The sequence below is a fragment of the Trachypithecus francoisi genome, unplaced genomic scaffold (assembly GCF_009764315.1).
Source record: "Trachypithecus francoisi isolate TF-2019V2 unplaced genomic scaffold, Tfra_2.0 Lachesis_group12, whole genome shotgun sequence".
In the NCBI taxonomy this organism is placed as follows: Eukaryota; Metazoa; Chordata; class Mammalia; order Primates; family Cercopithecidae; genus Trachypithecus; species Trachypithecus francoisi.
In genome coordinates, this window is record NW_022681457.1 from 100,427,345 (window position 1) to 100,441,537 (window position 14,193).

The 14,193-nt window shown below is 43.5% G+C and overlaps 1 protein-coding gene across 4 annotated transcripts in view; it reads right to left on the reverse strand.

The window, feature by feature from the left end:
• NIPAL3 (NIPA like domain containing 3) overlaps positions 1 to 14,193 on the reverse strand; it is a 59,056-nt gene that overhangs the window by 25,542 nt on the left and 19,321 nt on the right. For 3 of the 4 annotated variants that reach the window (XM_033227817.1, XM_033227816.1, XM_033227818.1), the window contains exons 3-5: positions 6,286 to 6,354; positions 4,303 to 4,474; positions 1,280 to 1,339 (exon numbers count right to left, since the gene is read on the reverse strand). In XM_033227817.1, coding sequence (XP_033083708.1) covers positions 1,280 to 1,339; positions 4,303 to 4,474; positions 6,286 to 6,354 — 301 coding nt within the window. Of the gene's footprint in view, positions 1 to 1,279; positions 1,340 to 4,302; positions 4,475 to 6,285; positions 6,355 to 14,193 lie in introns of those variants that run through there. The other variant, XM_033227819.1, reaches the window with a different exon arrangement.

Here is a 14,193-nt window from a genome sequence, read left to right on the forward strand (position 1 = left end):
AAACCAAATACTGTGTGTGCTCACTTGTAAGTGGGAGCTGAATGATGAGAACACATGGACACATGGTCGGAGACCAACACACACTGGGGCCTGTTGGAGGGTGGGGGTTTGGGGGAGGGAGACCATTGGGAAGAATAGCTAATGGTTGCTGGGCTTAATACTTAGGTGATGGGATGATAGCACACGTTGCCCTATGTAACAAACCTACACATCCTGCACACGTACTCCTGAAATTAAAATAAAAACTGGGGGGAAAAATCACCTCCTCAGAGAGTCTGACCCTGATCAGTCTAGGAAAGTGTTCCCATCTCCCCAGGCCCCAAAAGCATTCAATTTTCTCTGAAAAACTCACTACGACCTAAAATTACTTCATTTAGTTACTTGTTTATTGTTATCTCTCCCCTCCCCCAACACACACACACACACACACACACACACACACACACACACACACATACACAACAATAATCTCTGTGAGCAGAAGCCCCATTTATCCTACTGCTGTATCCCCAGTACCTATAACACAACATGGCACTTAGTAGGTGTTTTGGGGGGAATGCTTCTTCCCAACTCCTTGGGTTTCCATGTGGAGAGATCTCCATTAAAGTGACACTTCTGCCTCTTGCCCTGTTGGTCTACATTTCTCAACTTGGATGGAGCTAATCTACTTAAAAATTAAACACTGGGGCTTTGATCTTTTTTCTTCCTTCTCTGGCCCAAACTATGTGAAGCAATAATCCTTGCTAAGTGTCTCCACTCTGTAAACCCAAGTGTTTCTTGGGGGGACCCACCCAAGGTCTGACTGGGAGCTGGAGGGTCCTGTGGGGAGAGTGCAAGGACATTCCCTTGGCTGCTCACCTAAGCAGCTTCATGCTTTAATCTAGCTCACCTAAAATGCCCTAATCTAGTTTTTATTAGGAGTAAAGCATGACTTCTGATCGCCTGTGTTTGACTCCCATTGCTTTAGAACTTGGTCAGGGAGAGAGGGTTTCTTTTATTGGGCCTCCTAAAATCCCAATAATAGATGCTCAAAATTGATCCAATGGGGTGGATAAAAGTCCATTTTCAAAAGCTTCACCGATGATTCTGATGTGTGGTCAGGCTTGAGAACCCCTGATTAAAAACTCCAGCTCTCAGGAGCCTGTTGAGGGCAGAACATAGAACCACAGAGGACAGCAGGAGGCAGATAACCTCTGAATTAGAGTGAACTGGTTTTACAATTTTAAAAAAAAAAGCATTCATATAAAATTAAGGACACAGTACAAATCCCTGAACTTACTCAGAAAGTCTTTCGGTTTCCACTTTTCCTTGATGAATATGATTCCTATGATGGCACTAGCTGAAAAATGAAGCACAAAGAAATGGGAATTGAGGCTGCCGTCAGTGAAAGGGCATCCCTTTGCCCAGGCCTTCTGGGTGGCTCCTTTGCATTGGAACTTGGTACTTCCTAACCTGTCACTCACACTGCCAAGAGCTTGGTTCCTGTGTGATTCCATCTAGGAAAGGGAGGCTCAGAGAGGAGCCTTCCTTCCTGAGGATTTCCTACAAGGCCAGAAGCATTGAGTACCTGCTGCGTGACAGGCGATTTACACAAGTTATTTCTGGCATGTTCACCCTCGGGGGTGGGTACTCTCATTATTCCTATTTGACAAATGGGGACACTGAAGCTGAGAGAGGTAAAGGGCCCACTGAAGATCATGAAGGTGGTAGGGGAAAGCAAGACTTGAACCCAGGACTGCAGGAGGCCAGGGCGCTTACTTCTTCCACCGTAACACCCACCTCTGACATTTCTCTGGCTCTTTCCTCTTCCGGGCTCTTCCATGTTCACAGATGTACTCAAACACCCTTGGGACTGCCCAAAAGAACAGGGCTGGCAGTCACTGTGAACAGACCCGGATCACTCACTACCCTAGTTCTGCCTCTTCTGGCCGTGTGTCCTTGGATCCGTCACTTCACCTGAGTCTCAGTTCTCTAACCTATGAAATACGGTGCTAGATCCAGATGACACCAGCTCATAGAATGTTAAATATTTTGTTACACATTCAGAAAACCATCCGTAGTTTGAAATCGGCCACAGTGGGAGTAATAATGTCTATACCATATAAACTGGCAAACGCTACAAATCAGGTCTTCCTTTTCTCCTTTCCACCTTTCCATCCCTTTTCTCCATCTCTCTTTTTTTTTTCCATCCCTCCTCTTCTTTTTCTTCTCCTTTGTCTCTCTGAGAGGTGGTTTACCAGCATACCATTGAAAATTACTTTTCTGAATGATAGGGGTAATTCAATGACATATGTAAGTCATTTGGTACACAATCTCAATAACTAAGCTAGTATTACTACTAAAAGTACCTGGAGCAGTGATGGTTAAGTCATAGATATCCAATAAATGATAATCATTATTATTTTTAATATTACTCCTCAGTGGATAACTTCAGAAGCTCTAGGGCCCCTTAATTCCCAGTGGTTGATATCTGAAGTTTTATCATTATAACTTGGCCTCTTTAAAAAAATAAAAGAATTTGGTTATTTGAACCTTATTAAAATTCGGAGACTAATATTTAAAGCACCAGTCATTTACTTATTTCTCATTGGGAAAAAGGTTTTGGAGCCCTCTGGAGATACCTGCAGTGGGCAGAGCAGAGTGATAAGGCTACAGGTATGATCACATAGAGGGGCTGGGGAGTAACATAACAGAAACATAGAAAATGGTCCGGAAGTAAGACAACAGGGACAGGCTGAGACTCTGGCAAACTACTTGCCTCAGCTAAAGACATTCAAATTACATTTAAAAAAACACTGTGTGGGGAAAAAACACACACCATGTCTGAGGACCTCATTCACTTTGTAAGCTGTCAGTTCACCAACCCTGGTTAGGAAAAACAGGGCCTTATGACAGGATCAGGGAAAGTAAATAGGTTTCTGCTCCTTTGCCAACTCCTGGTGATTGGTAGTGACTGTTGGAAACACTGAGAATTCTGAGGCCCCATCTCTGCTCTCTAGGAAGGAGTGCCATGATTGATTAATGATGTCTGCCTTGAGCACAGGAAGGGAGGGGCACATAATTACCATACATCTGCCATCCCTTGTATAGAAGAGAACCTCTTAACTCAAGGAGGAGTAAGACCCAAAATATGACTTTCCCCTTTAAGAGCAGAGAAGAGCATCTGGGCAGAGTAGTGCTTGCCAGTAAAATGGAAAGAAATATTTCAAAGCAAGTTCATTGTCCTGGCTGCTATGCACACAAAAAAGCTATTGTTCACTAATCTACTAACATCTTTTCTTTAAGAAGAAATTTTTTTTTCCTAATTTTGTTTTGCTTGTGTTCTCATGAACATTAAAGCTCCCTTGTCTTTTAGTTGGTTCAAAAGTTCTGAAACACTGGTTCAGTGATTATGGAAATCATAGAAAGCTGGCAGATGAGAAAGTTAATGGCCGGGCGCAGTGGCTTACGATTGTAGTACCAGCACTTTGGGAGGAAAGGCAGGCAGATAGTTTGAGCTTAAGAATTTGAGACCAGCCTGGCCTGGCCCCAAACCCTACAAAAGCTTAATCTGTGTTTTTAATAGATGGGGTCTAGCTCTGTCACCCAGGCTGGAGTACAATTGTGCAATCAAAGCTCACTGTAGCCTCAAACTCTGGACTTAAGGGATCCTCCTGTTCCTGTTTCCCAAGTAGCTAGGGCCACAGGTGCACACCACCATGCCCAGCTAATTGTTTTTCTTTCTTTCTTTTTTTTTTTTTTTTTGTAGAGATGGGGTCTCTCCATGTTGCCCCAGCTGGTCTCAAACTCCTGGCCTCAAGTGATCCTCACACTTCAGCCTCCCAACTAGCTGGGATGACAGGTACAAGCCACTGCACCCAGTGACAAACTTAATGTATCTTGACGGTGAAAAGATATATGGGTTAAGGTTTATCTTCCTTCTTCTTTTAGAAATAAAAAGCAATCCTAATAAAGTTGCTGAATCTTAAACAGATCCTGGAGCCACACAGCCCAGTTCATATCCCAGCCCTGTTACTCACTAGTGTCATTTGGGGAAAGTAATTTCATTACCCTGTGCCTTAGTTTCCTCATCTGTTAAATGGGGATAACACCACCACCTTCCTCAACAGGTGGCTGGAAGATTAGCAGAATTAATATCTGTAAGCACTTACAGGGCCTGGTGTGTCTGAAGTCCTTTGTATTAGGCTATTACTATCCAAGCTAAAGCTGGTTTGTTCAATGGACACATTTGATCCTGGCAGTGGCACTCTGGTCACACAGCTGGGAGCACCCCAGGGGAGGGGGGGGCAGCCCTGGTCTTACCTATCACGGAGACTGCGCTGAGGGGCACGATGAGTGACAGCGGTGCGAAAGCGTAGGAGGCGAACACACCCAGCTCACCCAGAAGCATCAGGAACAGGCCCAGCCACCATGTCTTGGTCTTGAAATAGGCCCGGGGATCCTTGGAGCCTGCCAGGCGGATGTGGCAGTATTTCTAGAAACCCGAGAAATAATGTAATTTGCTCATATGTTTGGGGGAAAAAATGCTATGATGTAGTTACCCTAAATCTACCCCCAACTTGAAGATAAATTGGGAAGACTTGTCAGGTTCTTGTGGAGTCCTGACTCACAGACGAGCAAAACAGTAGGGATCTAAATACTAGACGGTTATTCTAGGACAGTAGCACTCCAACACGCTGGGAATCCTTATAAGCCCCTGGGAAGCTCTGACAAAATACCCATCTGGGCCTCATCCTGAGTCAGTCTCAGAGGTGTGGGTGAGCCCAAAAACAGGCATTTCTAATGCACGTCACAGGCAATGTGCAGTCTCAGGGTGGGAGCCATAGTCTAAGGATCCCACTTGGCTTGGCCCTTGGGTCGACCTCCTCCCTTTCTCTGCAGTTTCCAGGATTCCTCATGTTTGGATGCCCAAGTGTATGGCACACTCCTTCCTGTCTACATGGCAGCAGCTCTCACTGGGCAGTTGTGTGGGTATCAGTGGACCTTGCGCTCCCTGGGGTGGTTACATGGCTCAAGCATGGTCAATATTCTTTTTTGGAGAAATGTGAACCTGTGACATGGAAACTGAGGTGGTAACTAACAGGCTAGAAAGTCACGTTGACTTAAAGGACCAAGTCTGCCATTTGGGGAGGATCATGATGTGGGCTGCCCAGAAGCAGATAAATAACCAGAGATGCTGCCCTGGAGAAAGAAGAGAATGAATCATTCAAGTAGCTAAGAGACCACATGGTCTCAGCGACATATGGAAACATACACATCCCAGAGCTGAGATGCATAGGGTACAGGTGAACAAGGCACATGCGTGTGCCCACAGGGATCACAGTCTCCTGCCTGCTCCAGGGCCAGGGAGAGCAGTTCACTGCAGGCAGAAGCTGGGCAGTGCTGCTGGAGTGAAACCAGTCAGTGTGCTGTGGGATTCATCCTGTTAGCAGGTATCAAGTCTTATTTGGGTTTCCCAGAAGCAGTCCCTGAGACAAGAACGTGGAGCAGGTAGTCTGTATGAGATGATTCCAGGGAGCTCAAGTAAGGGAGGGGGAAAGTGAGGCAGGGAACGGAGATGAAAGGTGGTTCATGAGTGAATTAGTCCCGTGGGCAACTGGGGCTCAGTCCCACAGGGGCCCTCTGAAAAACCCTGTGAATCTCACCTTAGAATCATCCTAGCAGAGGATAAGAGCCTGGGCCTTTTATTCCCTGCCTCCCACCCCTCCTGGCAGAAGGCAGCCTCCAGGGGCATTAACTGTCCCACTCCCCCAGTGCAAACCCCAGTTGCGCCTGCATGCCAGTAGCACCAGCTCCCTGGTGCCCCCATGAGAAGCTCATTAGCTATCAACTTGCTCCACACCACAGCTGCTTGTGAACTCAGACAGGCTGAGGGGACCTAGAGGTCAGTAGGGGGGTCCCCAGCAGCTGTACAGGGCATCCCAGAGGCTTGTAAGTAATGAACAATGCTGTAATTAGAGTTGAGTTTGACAAAACTATGGTAATTCCAGCAGCTATGTGGCAAGGCAAAGAGAGGATGATACCAGAGCCAGGGAAGCTAGCAGGAGGTCACTGCAAAGCCCAAGGAGAGACAGTGAGGACCTGGCTAGGAGAGTGAGGGCGGGATGGAGTGGGGCCACCAAATCAAGAGAAATCCTGGAACGGCCTACAAGGTGTTGTCCCAGGTGCAGCCCAGGGATGGAGTAGGCAAGGCCCTGCAGAAAGGAGGCAGCTGGACCTGGATAAGACACCCTGACTTATCTGTTGTGTCTCTGCCCCTAGACAGTGCTGGTGACTGAAACTTACCTGGAGGTTAAGTGCAATGCTGACCACAAGGTGCCCAAAGATCGCCAAGAGGGCGCCGATCAGGTTTTCCTGTAAGGAAAGTTCACAGGAGTAAACATGATTTGGGCACAAGCCAGGGGGCCCCAGGACACTTTTGACACTCAACCATTGGCTGCCCCAAAACAAAACCAGAAAAACAGTATCAGTGACAAAGCCACATTCCAGACCCACAACTGAAATTTTACTACTCAAGGTTAATCTGGCTGCTTTGCTAGTTTATAAAACGCTGTCCTGAATTGGATACTTTGGTGGCCCAATCACACTGACCTGACAAGGTCAAAACCTGCTGTGCTATTCCCTTTAAAGTATTAACTTGCCGGCCGGGCGTGGTGCTCACATCTGTAATCCCAGCACTTTGGGAGGCTGAGGCGTGTGGATCACGAGGTCAGGAGATCGAGACCATCCTGGCTAACATGGTGAAACCCTGTCTCTACTAAAAAATACAAAAAACTAGCCGGGCGAGGTGGCGGGCGCCTGTAGTCCCAGCTACTCGGGAGGCTGAGGCAGGAGAATGGCGTAAACCCAGGAGGCGGAGCTTGCAGGGAGCTGAGATCCGGCCACTGCACTCCAGCCTGGGCGACAGAGCGAGACTCTGTCTCAAAAAAAAACAAAAACAAAAACAAAAACAAAAAAAAAAATTAGCCGGGCGTGGTGGCGGGTGCCTGTAGTCCCAGCTACTCGGGAGGCTGAGGCAGGAGAATGGCATGAACCCAGGAGAGCTTGCAGTGAGCCGAGATGTGCCACTACACACCAGCCTGGGTGACAGAGCGAGACTCCGTCTCAAAAAAAAAAAGTATTAACTTGCCATCATCTTGTGCAGAAAAGCAACATTCCAAAATCAGAATTTACAAGAGAAATACAGGCCAGAGAATACTTTTTGCTATCTTGTCAACAGAGTCTTCAATTTCCCAGAGGGATTTCAATGAAACTCTTTTAACTGGCTCACTTGCTTAGGGCATTTTCAATTATTCAATTTATAAAAAGTTAATTTACATCACCTATGGGTTAGGTTCAGACTTCCTGGCATGGAATTTTTTACTTTATAAAATGATTACCAAACACATATTCATTGTAATTAGGAAATACATATAGATAATAATAAATTAGACAAGGTAGCATGAGAAAAAAATGAAAAATAAAAATAACAATAACACCAAAACCATAATAGAAAAGTCACCTTTAATTCTATAACCCAGAGATAATGACTATAAACATTTTGGTTCTTATTCCTGCAAACATTTTCCTGTCCATAAATTTACATATCAATGGAAATGTTAATTTACTTTATAAAAATAAGATTACCATCTGTTTTATAATCTGTTTTTTTATTTAGCATATTGTGAACACATTTCCCTGTCAGGCATACCTAATTTGTCATTTTTATTAAATGTCAAATAACTCATTATTTTTGGATGTGCCATATTTTATATCATAGCTTTGCTATTACTGGATATTTAGGTTGCTTCCTTTATTATTAATTTTTCATTTAATTTTATTGTAGACTCAGGGGGTACATGTGCAGGTGTGTTACATGGGTATATTGTGTAATGCTGAGGTTTGGGTTTCTAGTGAACCCATCACCCAAATAAGTGTATACAGTACCCAATTGGTAATTTTTCAACTCTCGCCCTCACCCCAACCCTTCCCTGTTTTGGAGTCCCCTGTGTCTATTATGTTTCCTTTTTAAAAAACAATGCTGTGATTGAAGAGCCTAGTGCACACATTTTTGTGCGTTTGTCTGGATTAGTCCCTTGGGACAAATTCTTATAAGTGGAATTGCTGGGTCAAAGTGTACTAGCATTTAAACGACACTATGGTGAGTCCCCAGTACACCTTTTGGCCTTATTCCACCACTGAACACCAAGGAATGCTCTATGCTGGCCATTGCTGCATCCTCCTTCCCAGCATGTTCTCTTCCCAACCCCAGCTGGCTCCCCTCCCTGGTGAAATCCTGCCCATTCTTCAAGGCATGGGATAGGCCCTAGGGAATCGGCAGTTAACAAGACAAACAGTCCTCACTGTCATATGTTCAGTCCATCTGGAAAGACAGATAACTAGCAAGCTGCCCTGCAGCGGCCAGAGCTGGCCGAGGCTTCCTCCTCAGGACTCAGGCTGACTCCTGAGTCAGCAGTAATAGTGAAGTCAACCCTCCCTCCTTCCCTCTCCTAGATCGCGGGGCTTAGAGAGCTGAGGGCAGGTCTTCCCTGAGAAGGGGCAGTTGGCCAGGGACAGGCGAGGGCAGGAGGACCGAGCGGGAGGCCCACCAACTGAAATCACCATGGACAGTTGTCCTTAACTTCTCTCCCAACAAGGCTCAGGGCTGCCACAGAAGGGAAAAACGTGGAGCCAGGGGACTCCAGTGTAGTCCCAGCTCCGCCACCGTGACCTCACCACATCTGAGATGTGTCCCCCACGTGGAAAAAGTCAGAGCTGGGAACTGATTCTGACTCACCTGATGAGCAGCAAGATGGAATAAAGCCACCTGCGGGCAGAACACGTCCTTCCTGTAGGATCACAGGATCTCAGAGCTAAAAGGCTTGCTGGAGACCTGCCCAGCCAGGGTTCCCCCAGCTGAGTTCCCAGAGATGCTAATGGGGTTCCAAGGCAAGAAAAGCACCATGTAGTTAAAGGCAATGCATCCTCTACCCACTGCTGGGAGGCCCCCAGAGCATGTTAGAGGCTCTCAGAAGAGTTTCTCCTTGTCTTACTCAGGCTCTCAAACTTATTTAGCTCTAGAACTCTTAACTTGGAATCCAGCCATGGGTGTCTGGAGTAAGCATCTATGACTCTCACTTGACTAACATTTTAATCCTTACCTTTTCTTCTGATAAAGGGCACTCTGATTTTGCTGGGGAGGACTCTTCTCCACCCCCTCCCCATTGGACAGAGTCTTATTGGAACTGTCATTCCTAGTGCTCCATCCTCCCTAAGACATCATGGCCCAAGTGTGACCCAAGCCAGGCAGGCCAGAATCTCTTTCTCTGGGATCCAGATCTTGGACTGAGAAACACAAAGGCTGAAGAAAGGATGGCTCCCTTCAGCCCAAGGTGAGGCCCGAACAAATCAGGAGTTGCTGCTCCTCAGGACCCTGGAGCCATCCTCACTCTGGACTTTCCTGAAGCCAGGAATACCCGGTCTCTTGCTTAAGAACTTGTTTCTGTTACTTGCAACTAAAAAGCTCAACAGAATCAACACTTTGGGGAAAAGCAGTTTGGGACATATTTATTGTTAGTCCAACTTCTCATAAACATGAGTGAGGTTTTGTCTTCCCCTTTCTTAGAGGCATGGCTTTGGTGGACAAAAAAGGGAATCTGCTTTTCTTTTGTAAAAAGAAATATGTTATTCAAATTTAGTTTTTTGAAATAAAACCTTACCACAGAACTAATTATTATAAATCTAACAAATTATATTTACAAATATAATGACTCTTAGTTTCAATATTTTAATGCTCCTTGCACACAAAAAAATTAGCTTATAACTTTCCATTTAAAAAGTCAATTATAGAACATCTGCTTCTGGTAAGATAGAGTAGATGTACTCTTCCCTATTCTTCCTGCTACATACAACTAAAACCCTGGTCATCACATATAAGACAAACATAAGGCTGGGCATGGTGGCTCACGCCTGTAATGCCAGCACTTTGGGAGGCCAAGGCAGGTGGATCACCTGAGGTCAAGAGTTCCAGACCAGTCTGGCCAACTTGGTGAAACTCCATCTCTACTAAAAAAAAAAAAAAAAAAACACAAAAATTATCTGGGTGTGGTGGTGGGTGCCTATAATCCCAGCTACTCAAGAGGCTGAGGCAGGAGAATCACTTGAACCCAGGAGGCGGAGGTTACAGTGAGCCGAGATCATGCCATTGCACTCCAGCCTGGGTGACAACAGTGAAACTCTGTCTCAAAAAAAAAAAAAAAAAAATTCTGAAGGCAGAGAGAAGAAGGCAGACAAGCTAGAAAAGAATGGCATATGGTGAGCTTCTTGAGTATTCTGTATTCTTTTTGCCTCATACATCCCAAACTTGTAGAGGAAGAAGCAAGCACTCTGGAAATACCAACAGGGGTGGAGCAGGGAAAACAAAAGCCCCAAGAAAAGCCTCCTCTCACTACCAAAGGACAAGCTGATGGGAAGCTTGGCAAGAAAAACACTTTTAGACAATAACCTCCAAACTCCAAACACCTCAAGGAACAAGGTACCTGTACGTCTGAATGTTTGAGCCAGCTACCCCCTAAGTTTATATGTTGAAGTCCTAACCCCTAAGGGAATGGTATTAGGAGGTGGTGCCTTTGGGAAGTGACTAGGTCATGCAGGGGAGCCCTCATGAATGGGATTAGTGTTCTTAAAAAAGAGGCCCAAGAGAGGCTGCTCGCCCCTTCCATCATGCGAGGACACAGGGAGGAGGTGCCATCTATGAGATGGCGGGCCCTCGCCAGACACCCAATGTGCTGGTGCCTTGATCTTGGACTTCCCAGCTTTCAGAACTGTGAGAAATACATTTCTGTTGTTATAAGCTACCCAGTTTATGGCATTTTGTTACAGCAGCCCAAATGAACTAAGTCAGCCCCCCAACTCCCCTGCTGGGACTATCAGGAAAGGCTAACTAGGGAGCCAGTGGCGAGGTGTCCTCCTCCCCATGGTGTCAACAGAGAGCACACAGACAGCCTAGACTTCTGCCTTTGATGCAGAAAAGTTTTAAATTTTGATGAAGTCTAACCTATCTTTTGTTTTCTTTTCTTGTTTATGCTTTTGGTGTCATATTTTGTGACAATAATAGCATCATGGGTGGGGGAGAGAGATGGAGCTATATAGGTGCGACATTTCATGTACCACTAAAATTAGGTTGGTGTTAATCTGAACTAGATTGTTATAAGTTAAGGTGTTAATTGTCATCCTCAGCACAATCACTAAGATGATAACTCAAAATACATAGTAAAAGAAATGACAAGGGAATTAAAATGGTACACTACAAAATATGTCTATTTAACACAAAAGAAGGCAGCAATGAAGGAACTGAATTAAAAGAGACAAAAACTGTTGCCTGATTTAAATGAACACCTTTATTTCCTTCTAAGAATTTTATAGTTTTAGCCCTTACATTTAGCTCTCCAATCCATTTTGAGTTAATTTCTATGCATGGTGTGAGGTGGGAATCCAATTTCATTCACTCTTTTACATGTGGCTATCCAGTTATCCTGCACTATTTGTTGAAAAGACTATTCTTTCTCCATTGAATAGTCTTAGCATTTTTGTTGAAATCAATTGATCATAGAGGTATGGATTAATTTCTGGACTCTGAATTCTATCCCATTGATTTATTTGTCTGTCTTTATGCCAGTACCATATTGTTTTGACTACTGTAGTTTTGTAGTAAGTTTTGAAATCAGAAGTGTGAGTTCTTCAACTTTGTTCTTCTTCCTCCAAGATTGTTTTGGCAATTTTGGGTCCCCTGGATTTCCATATGGATTTTAGGATCAGCTTGTCTCAAGGTAGTTGCTATAATTTCCCTTGGATTTTTTTCATTGACTTGTTGGTTATTTAGGAGGATGTTGTTAAATTTATACATATTTGTGAATTTCCCACTTTGTTTTTGTGAATTTCCTTTTGTGATTGATTTTTAATTTCATTCCATTGTGATCAGAAAACATACTTTGTATAATTTCAATCTTTTAAATGTAATGAGACTTGTTTTCTGTCCTAATATGTGCTCTATCCCAGAAAATGTTCATGTGCACTTAAGAAGAATTTGTATTTTGCTTTTGTTGAGTGGAATATTCTATGGATTTCTGTCAGTTCTAGTTGCTTAACAGTGTTGTTCAAGTCTTCTATTTCCTTGCTGATCTCCTAATTGTTCTATCCATTAGTAAAAGTGGTGTATTCGCTATTCAAGTCTTTGGCTATTATTGTCTATTTCTTCCTTTGATTCTGTCAGTTTTTGCTTCATCTATTTTGGGGCTCTGTAGGTGCATATATTTTACAATTGTTACATCTTCTTGAGGAATTTACCCCTTCATCATAATATAATGTCCTTCTTTGTACCTTGTAACAATTTTATCTTCAAGTCTATTTTGTTTAATATTAGTACAGCCACTCCAGCTCTCCTTTGGTTATTGTTTACATAGAATATCTTCTTCTTTTTTACTTTCAATCTATGTGTCTTTGAATTTAAAGACAATCTTTTGTAGCACATACTTGAATGTTTTAAAATATATATTCTGCCAATCTCTGCCTTTTACTTGGAGAGTTTAACCCACTTACATTTAATAACAATTGGTGATAAGAAAGGACTTCTGTCATTTTGCCATTTGTTTTCTATAGTCTCTTTTTGTTCCTAAATTCCTCCATTACTGCCCTCTTTTGTGGTAGATACGTTTTCTAGTGTACCACTTTAATTCCCTTGTCATTTAGAGTTATTTTCTTAATGGTTGTGCTGAGGATTACAATTAACACCTTAATTTGTAACAATCTAGTTCAGATTAATAGCAACTTAATTTTAGTGTTAAACAAACCTTTGCTCCTATATTGTTCCATCTCTCTCCCCACCCATTATGCTATTATTGTCACAGATTTCTTAATTCCTTTTAAAACTTAATCATCTGATATGGGTAGACGGAATTCTGCCTTCCTTTCATTTAGAAATGATATCTAATTGGAGTCTCCATGTCTCTCTTTTCTTTCCCAATCAATAGAAGGAACTCAGTTTATGTTTGCTGAATACATGACTTAATCTAAGCACAAATAAATGGCAATAATTGAGAGAGTGCTGAGAAAAAGGTGGAATGTCAAAGGAGGAATTTACTCTGGGCACAAGACCTGAACTACTTTGCTTAATATTATGTAGCAAAGGCAGTATGGAAGGACCATGGCTAAAATGTAGGCTCTCAGACTTTCAGCCTGAGTTTTTTTTATATGCCTGGCCTGCTCTTCCAACCTTCACATGGCACCTGGCCTAAGGCAGAGCATACCCAACCCCCTCAACCAACATCTGTGGCTGAAGAGGACTGCAGAAGGCAACCTACAACGTACAGTGTTTTGTGGAAACTAAGAGGACATTGTAATCCTAAGGAACTGCTCCAGCACAATAAGTGTGTGGAGTGTAGTTATTCAGAGGTTAGGCCCGAGAGTCAGGCAGACCTCACCTTGAATCCAGCCTCTGTCCTTCATGACACTGTGACTTGGACATATCTTTGGGCATTTGTTTCCTCAACTGTAAAATGGAGTTATTAAGGGTACTTACTCCTCAGGGCAGTTGCAAGAATGAAACAAGATAAACCTATAGAAGTAACAAAGCATGATTCCTAGCACAAGTCAGAGGGTTTACGGATACAGATTTCTTTCCTATGGGGCTTCTCAGAGCCTTCAATAAATATTAGCTATCATAGTTAGATTCAAACATCATTAAACAATAGGGCATTGTGAGAACCTCCTATGTGTTAGGCACATGCCAGTGGGAGGTGATCAGGTTTACTAGAGAGAGCTCAGCCTTTAGAAACTGACAGACTAGGCTTGTTGTAAAGATTAGAAATCATGACAACAATGATAATGATAAACGAACATTTATCAAGCACTTACAATGTGCCAAGTATTACTCAACGTACTTCAAACATACTAACTCATTTAATCCTCATAACAACCTTTTAAAGCAGATACTATTACCATCTAATTTTCCTCGGTGAGGAAGCTGAGGCACAGTGGATAAGAGATAGCTAGTAAGTGGCTGAAAAAGGATGGGAACCCAGGTAGTCTGACACCAGAGCCCATGCTCATAATTATTACGTCAAACTATATAATATATAAAGCTCTATAACAGGCCTGGAACAGGGTAGGTATTGAATAAATAGTAACTGTTATTGGGAGCTGGTGAATTGGTTCTTG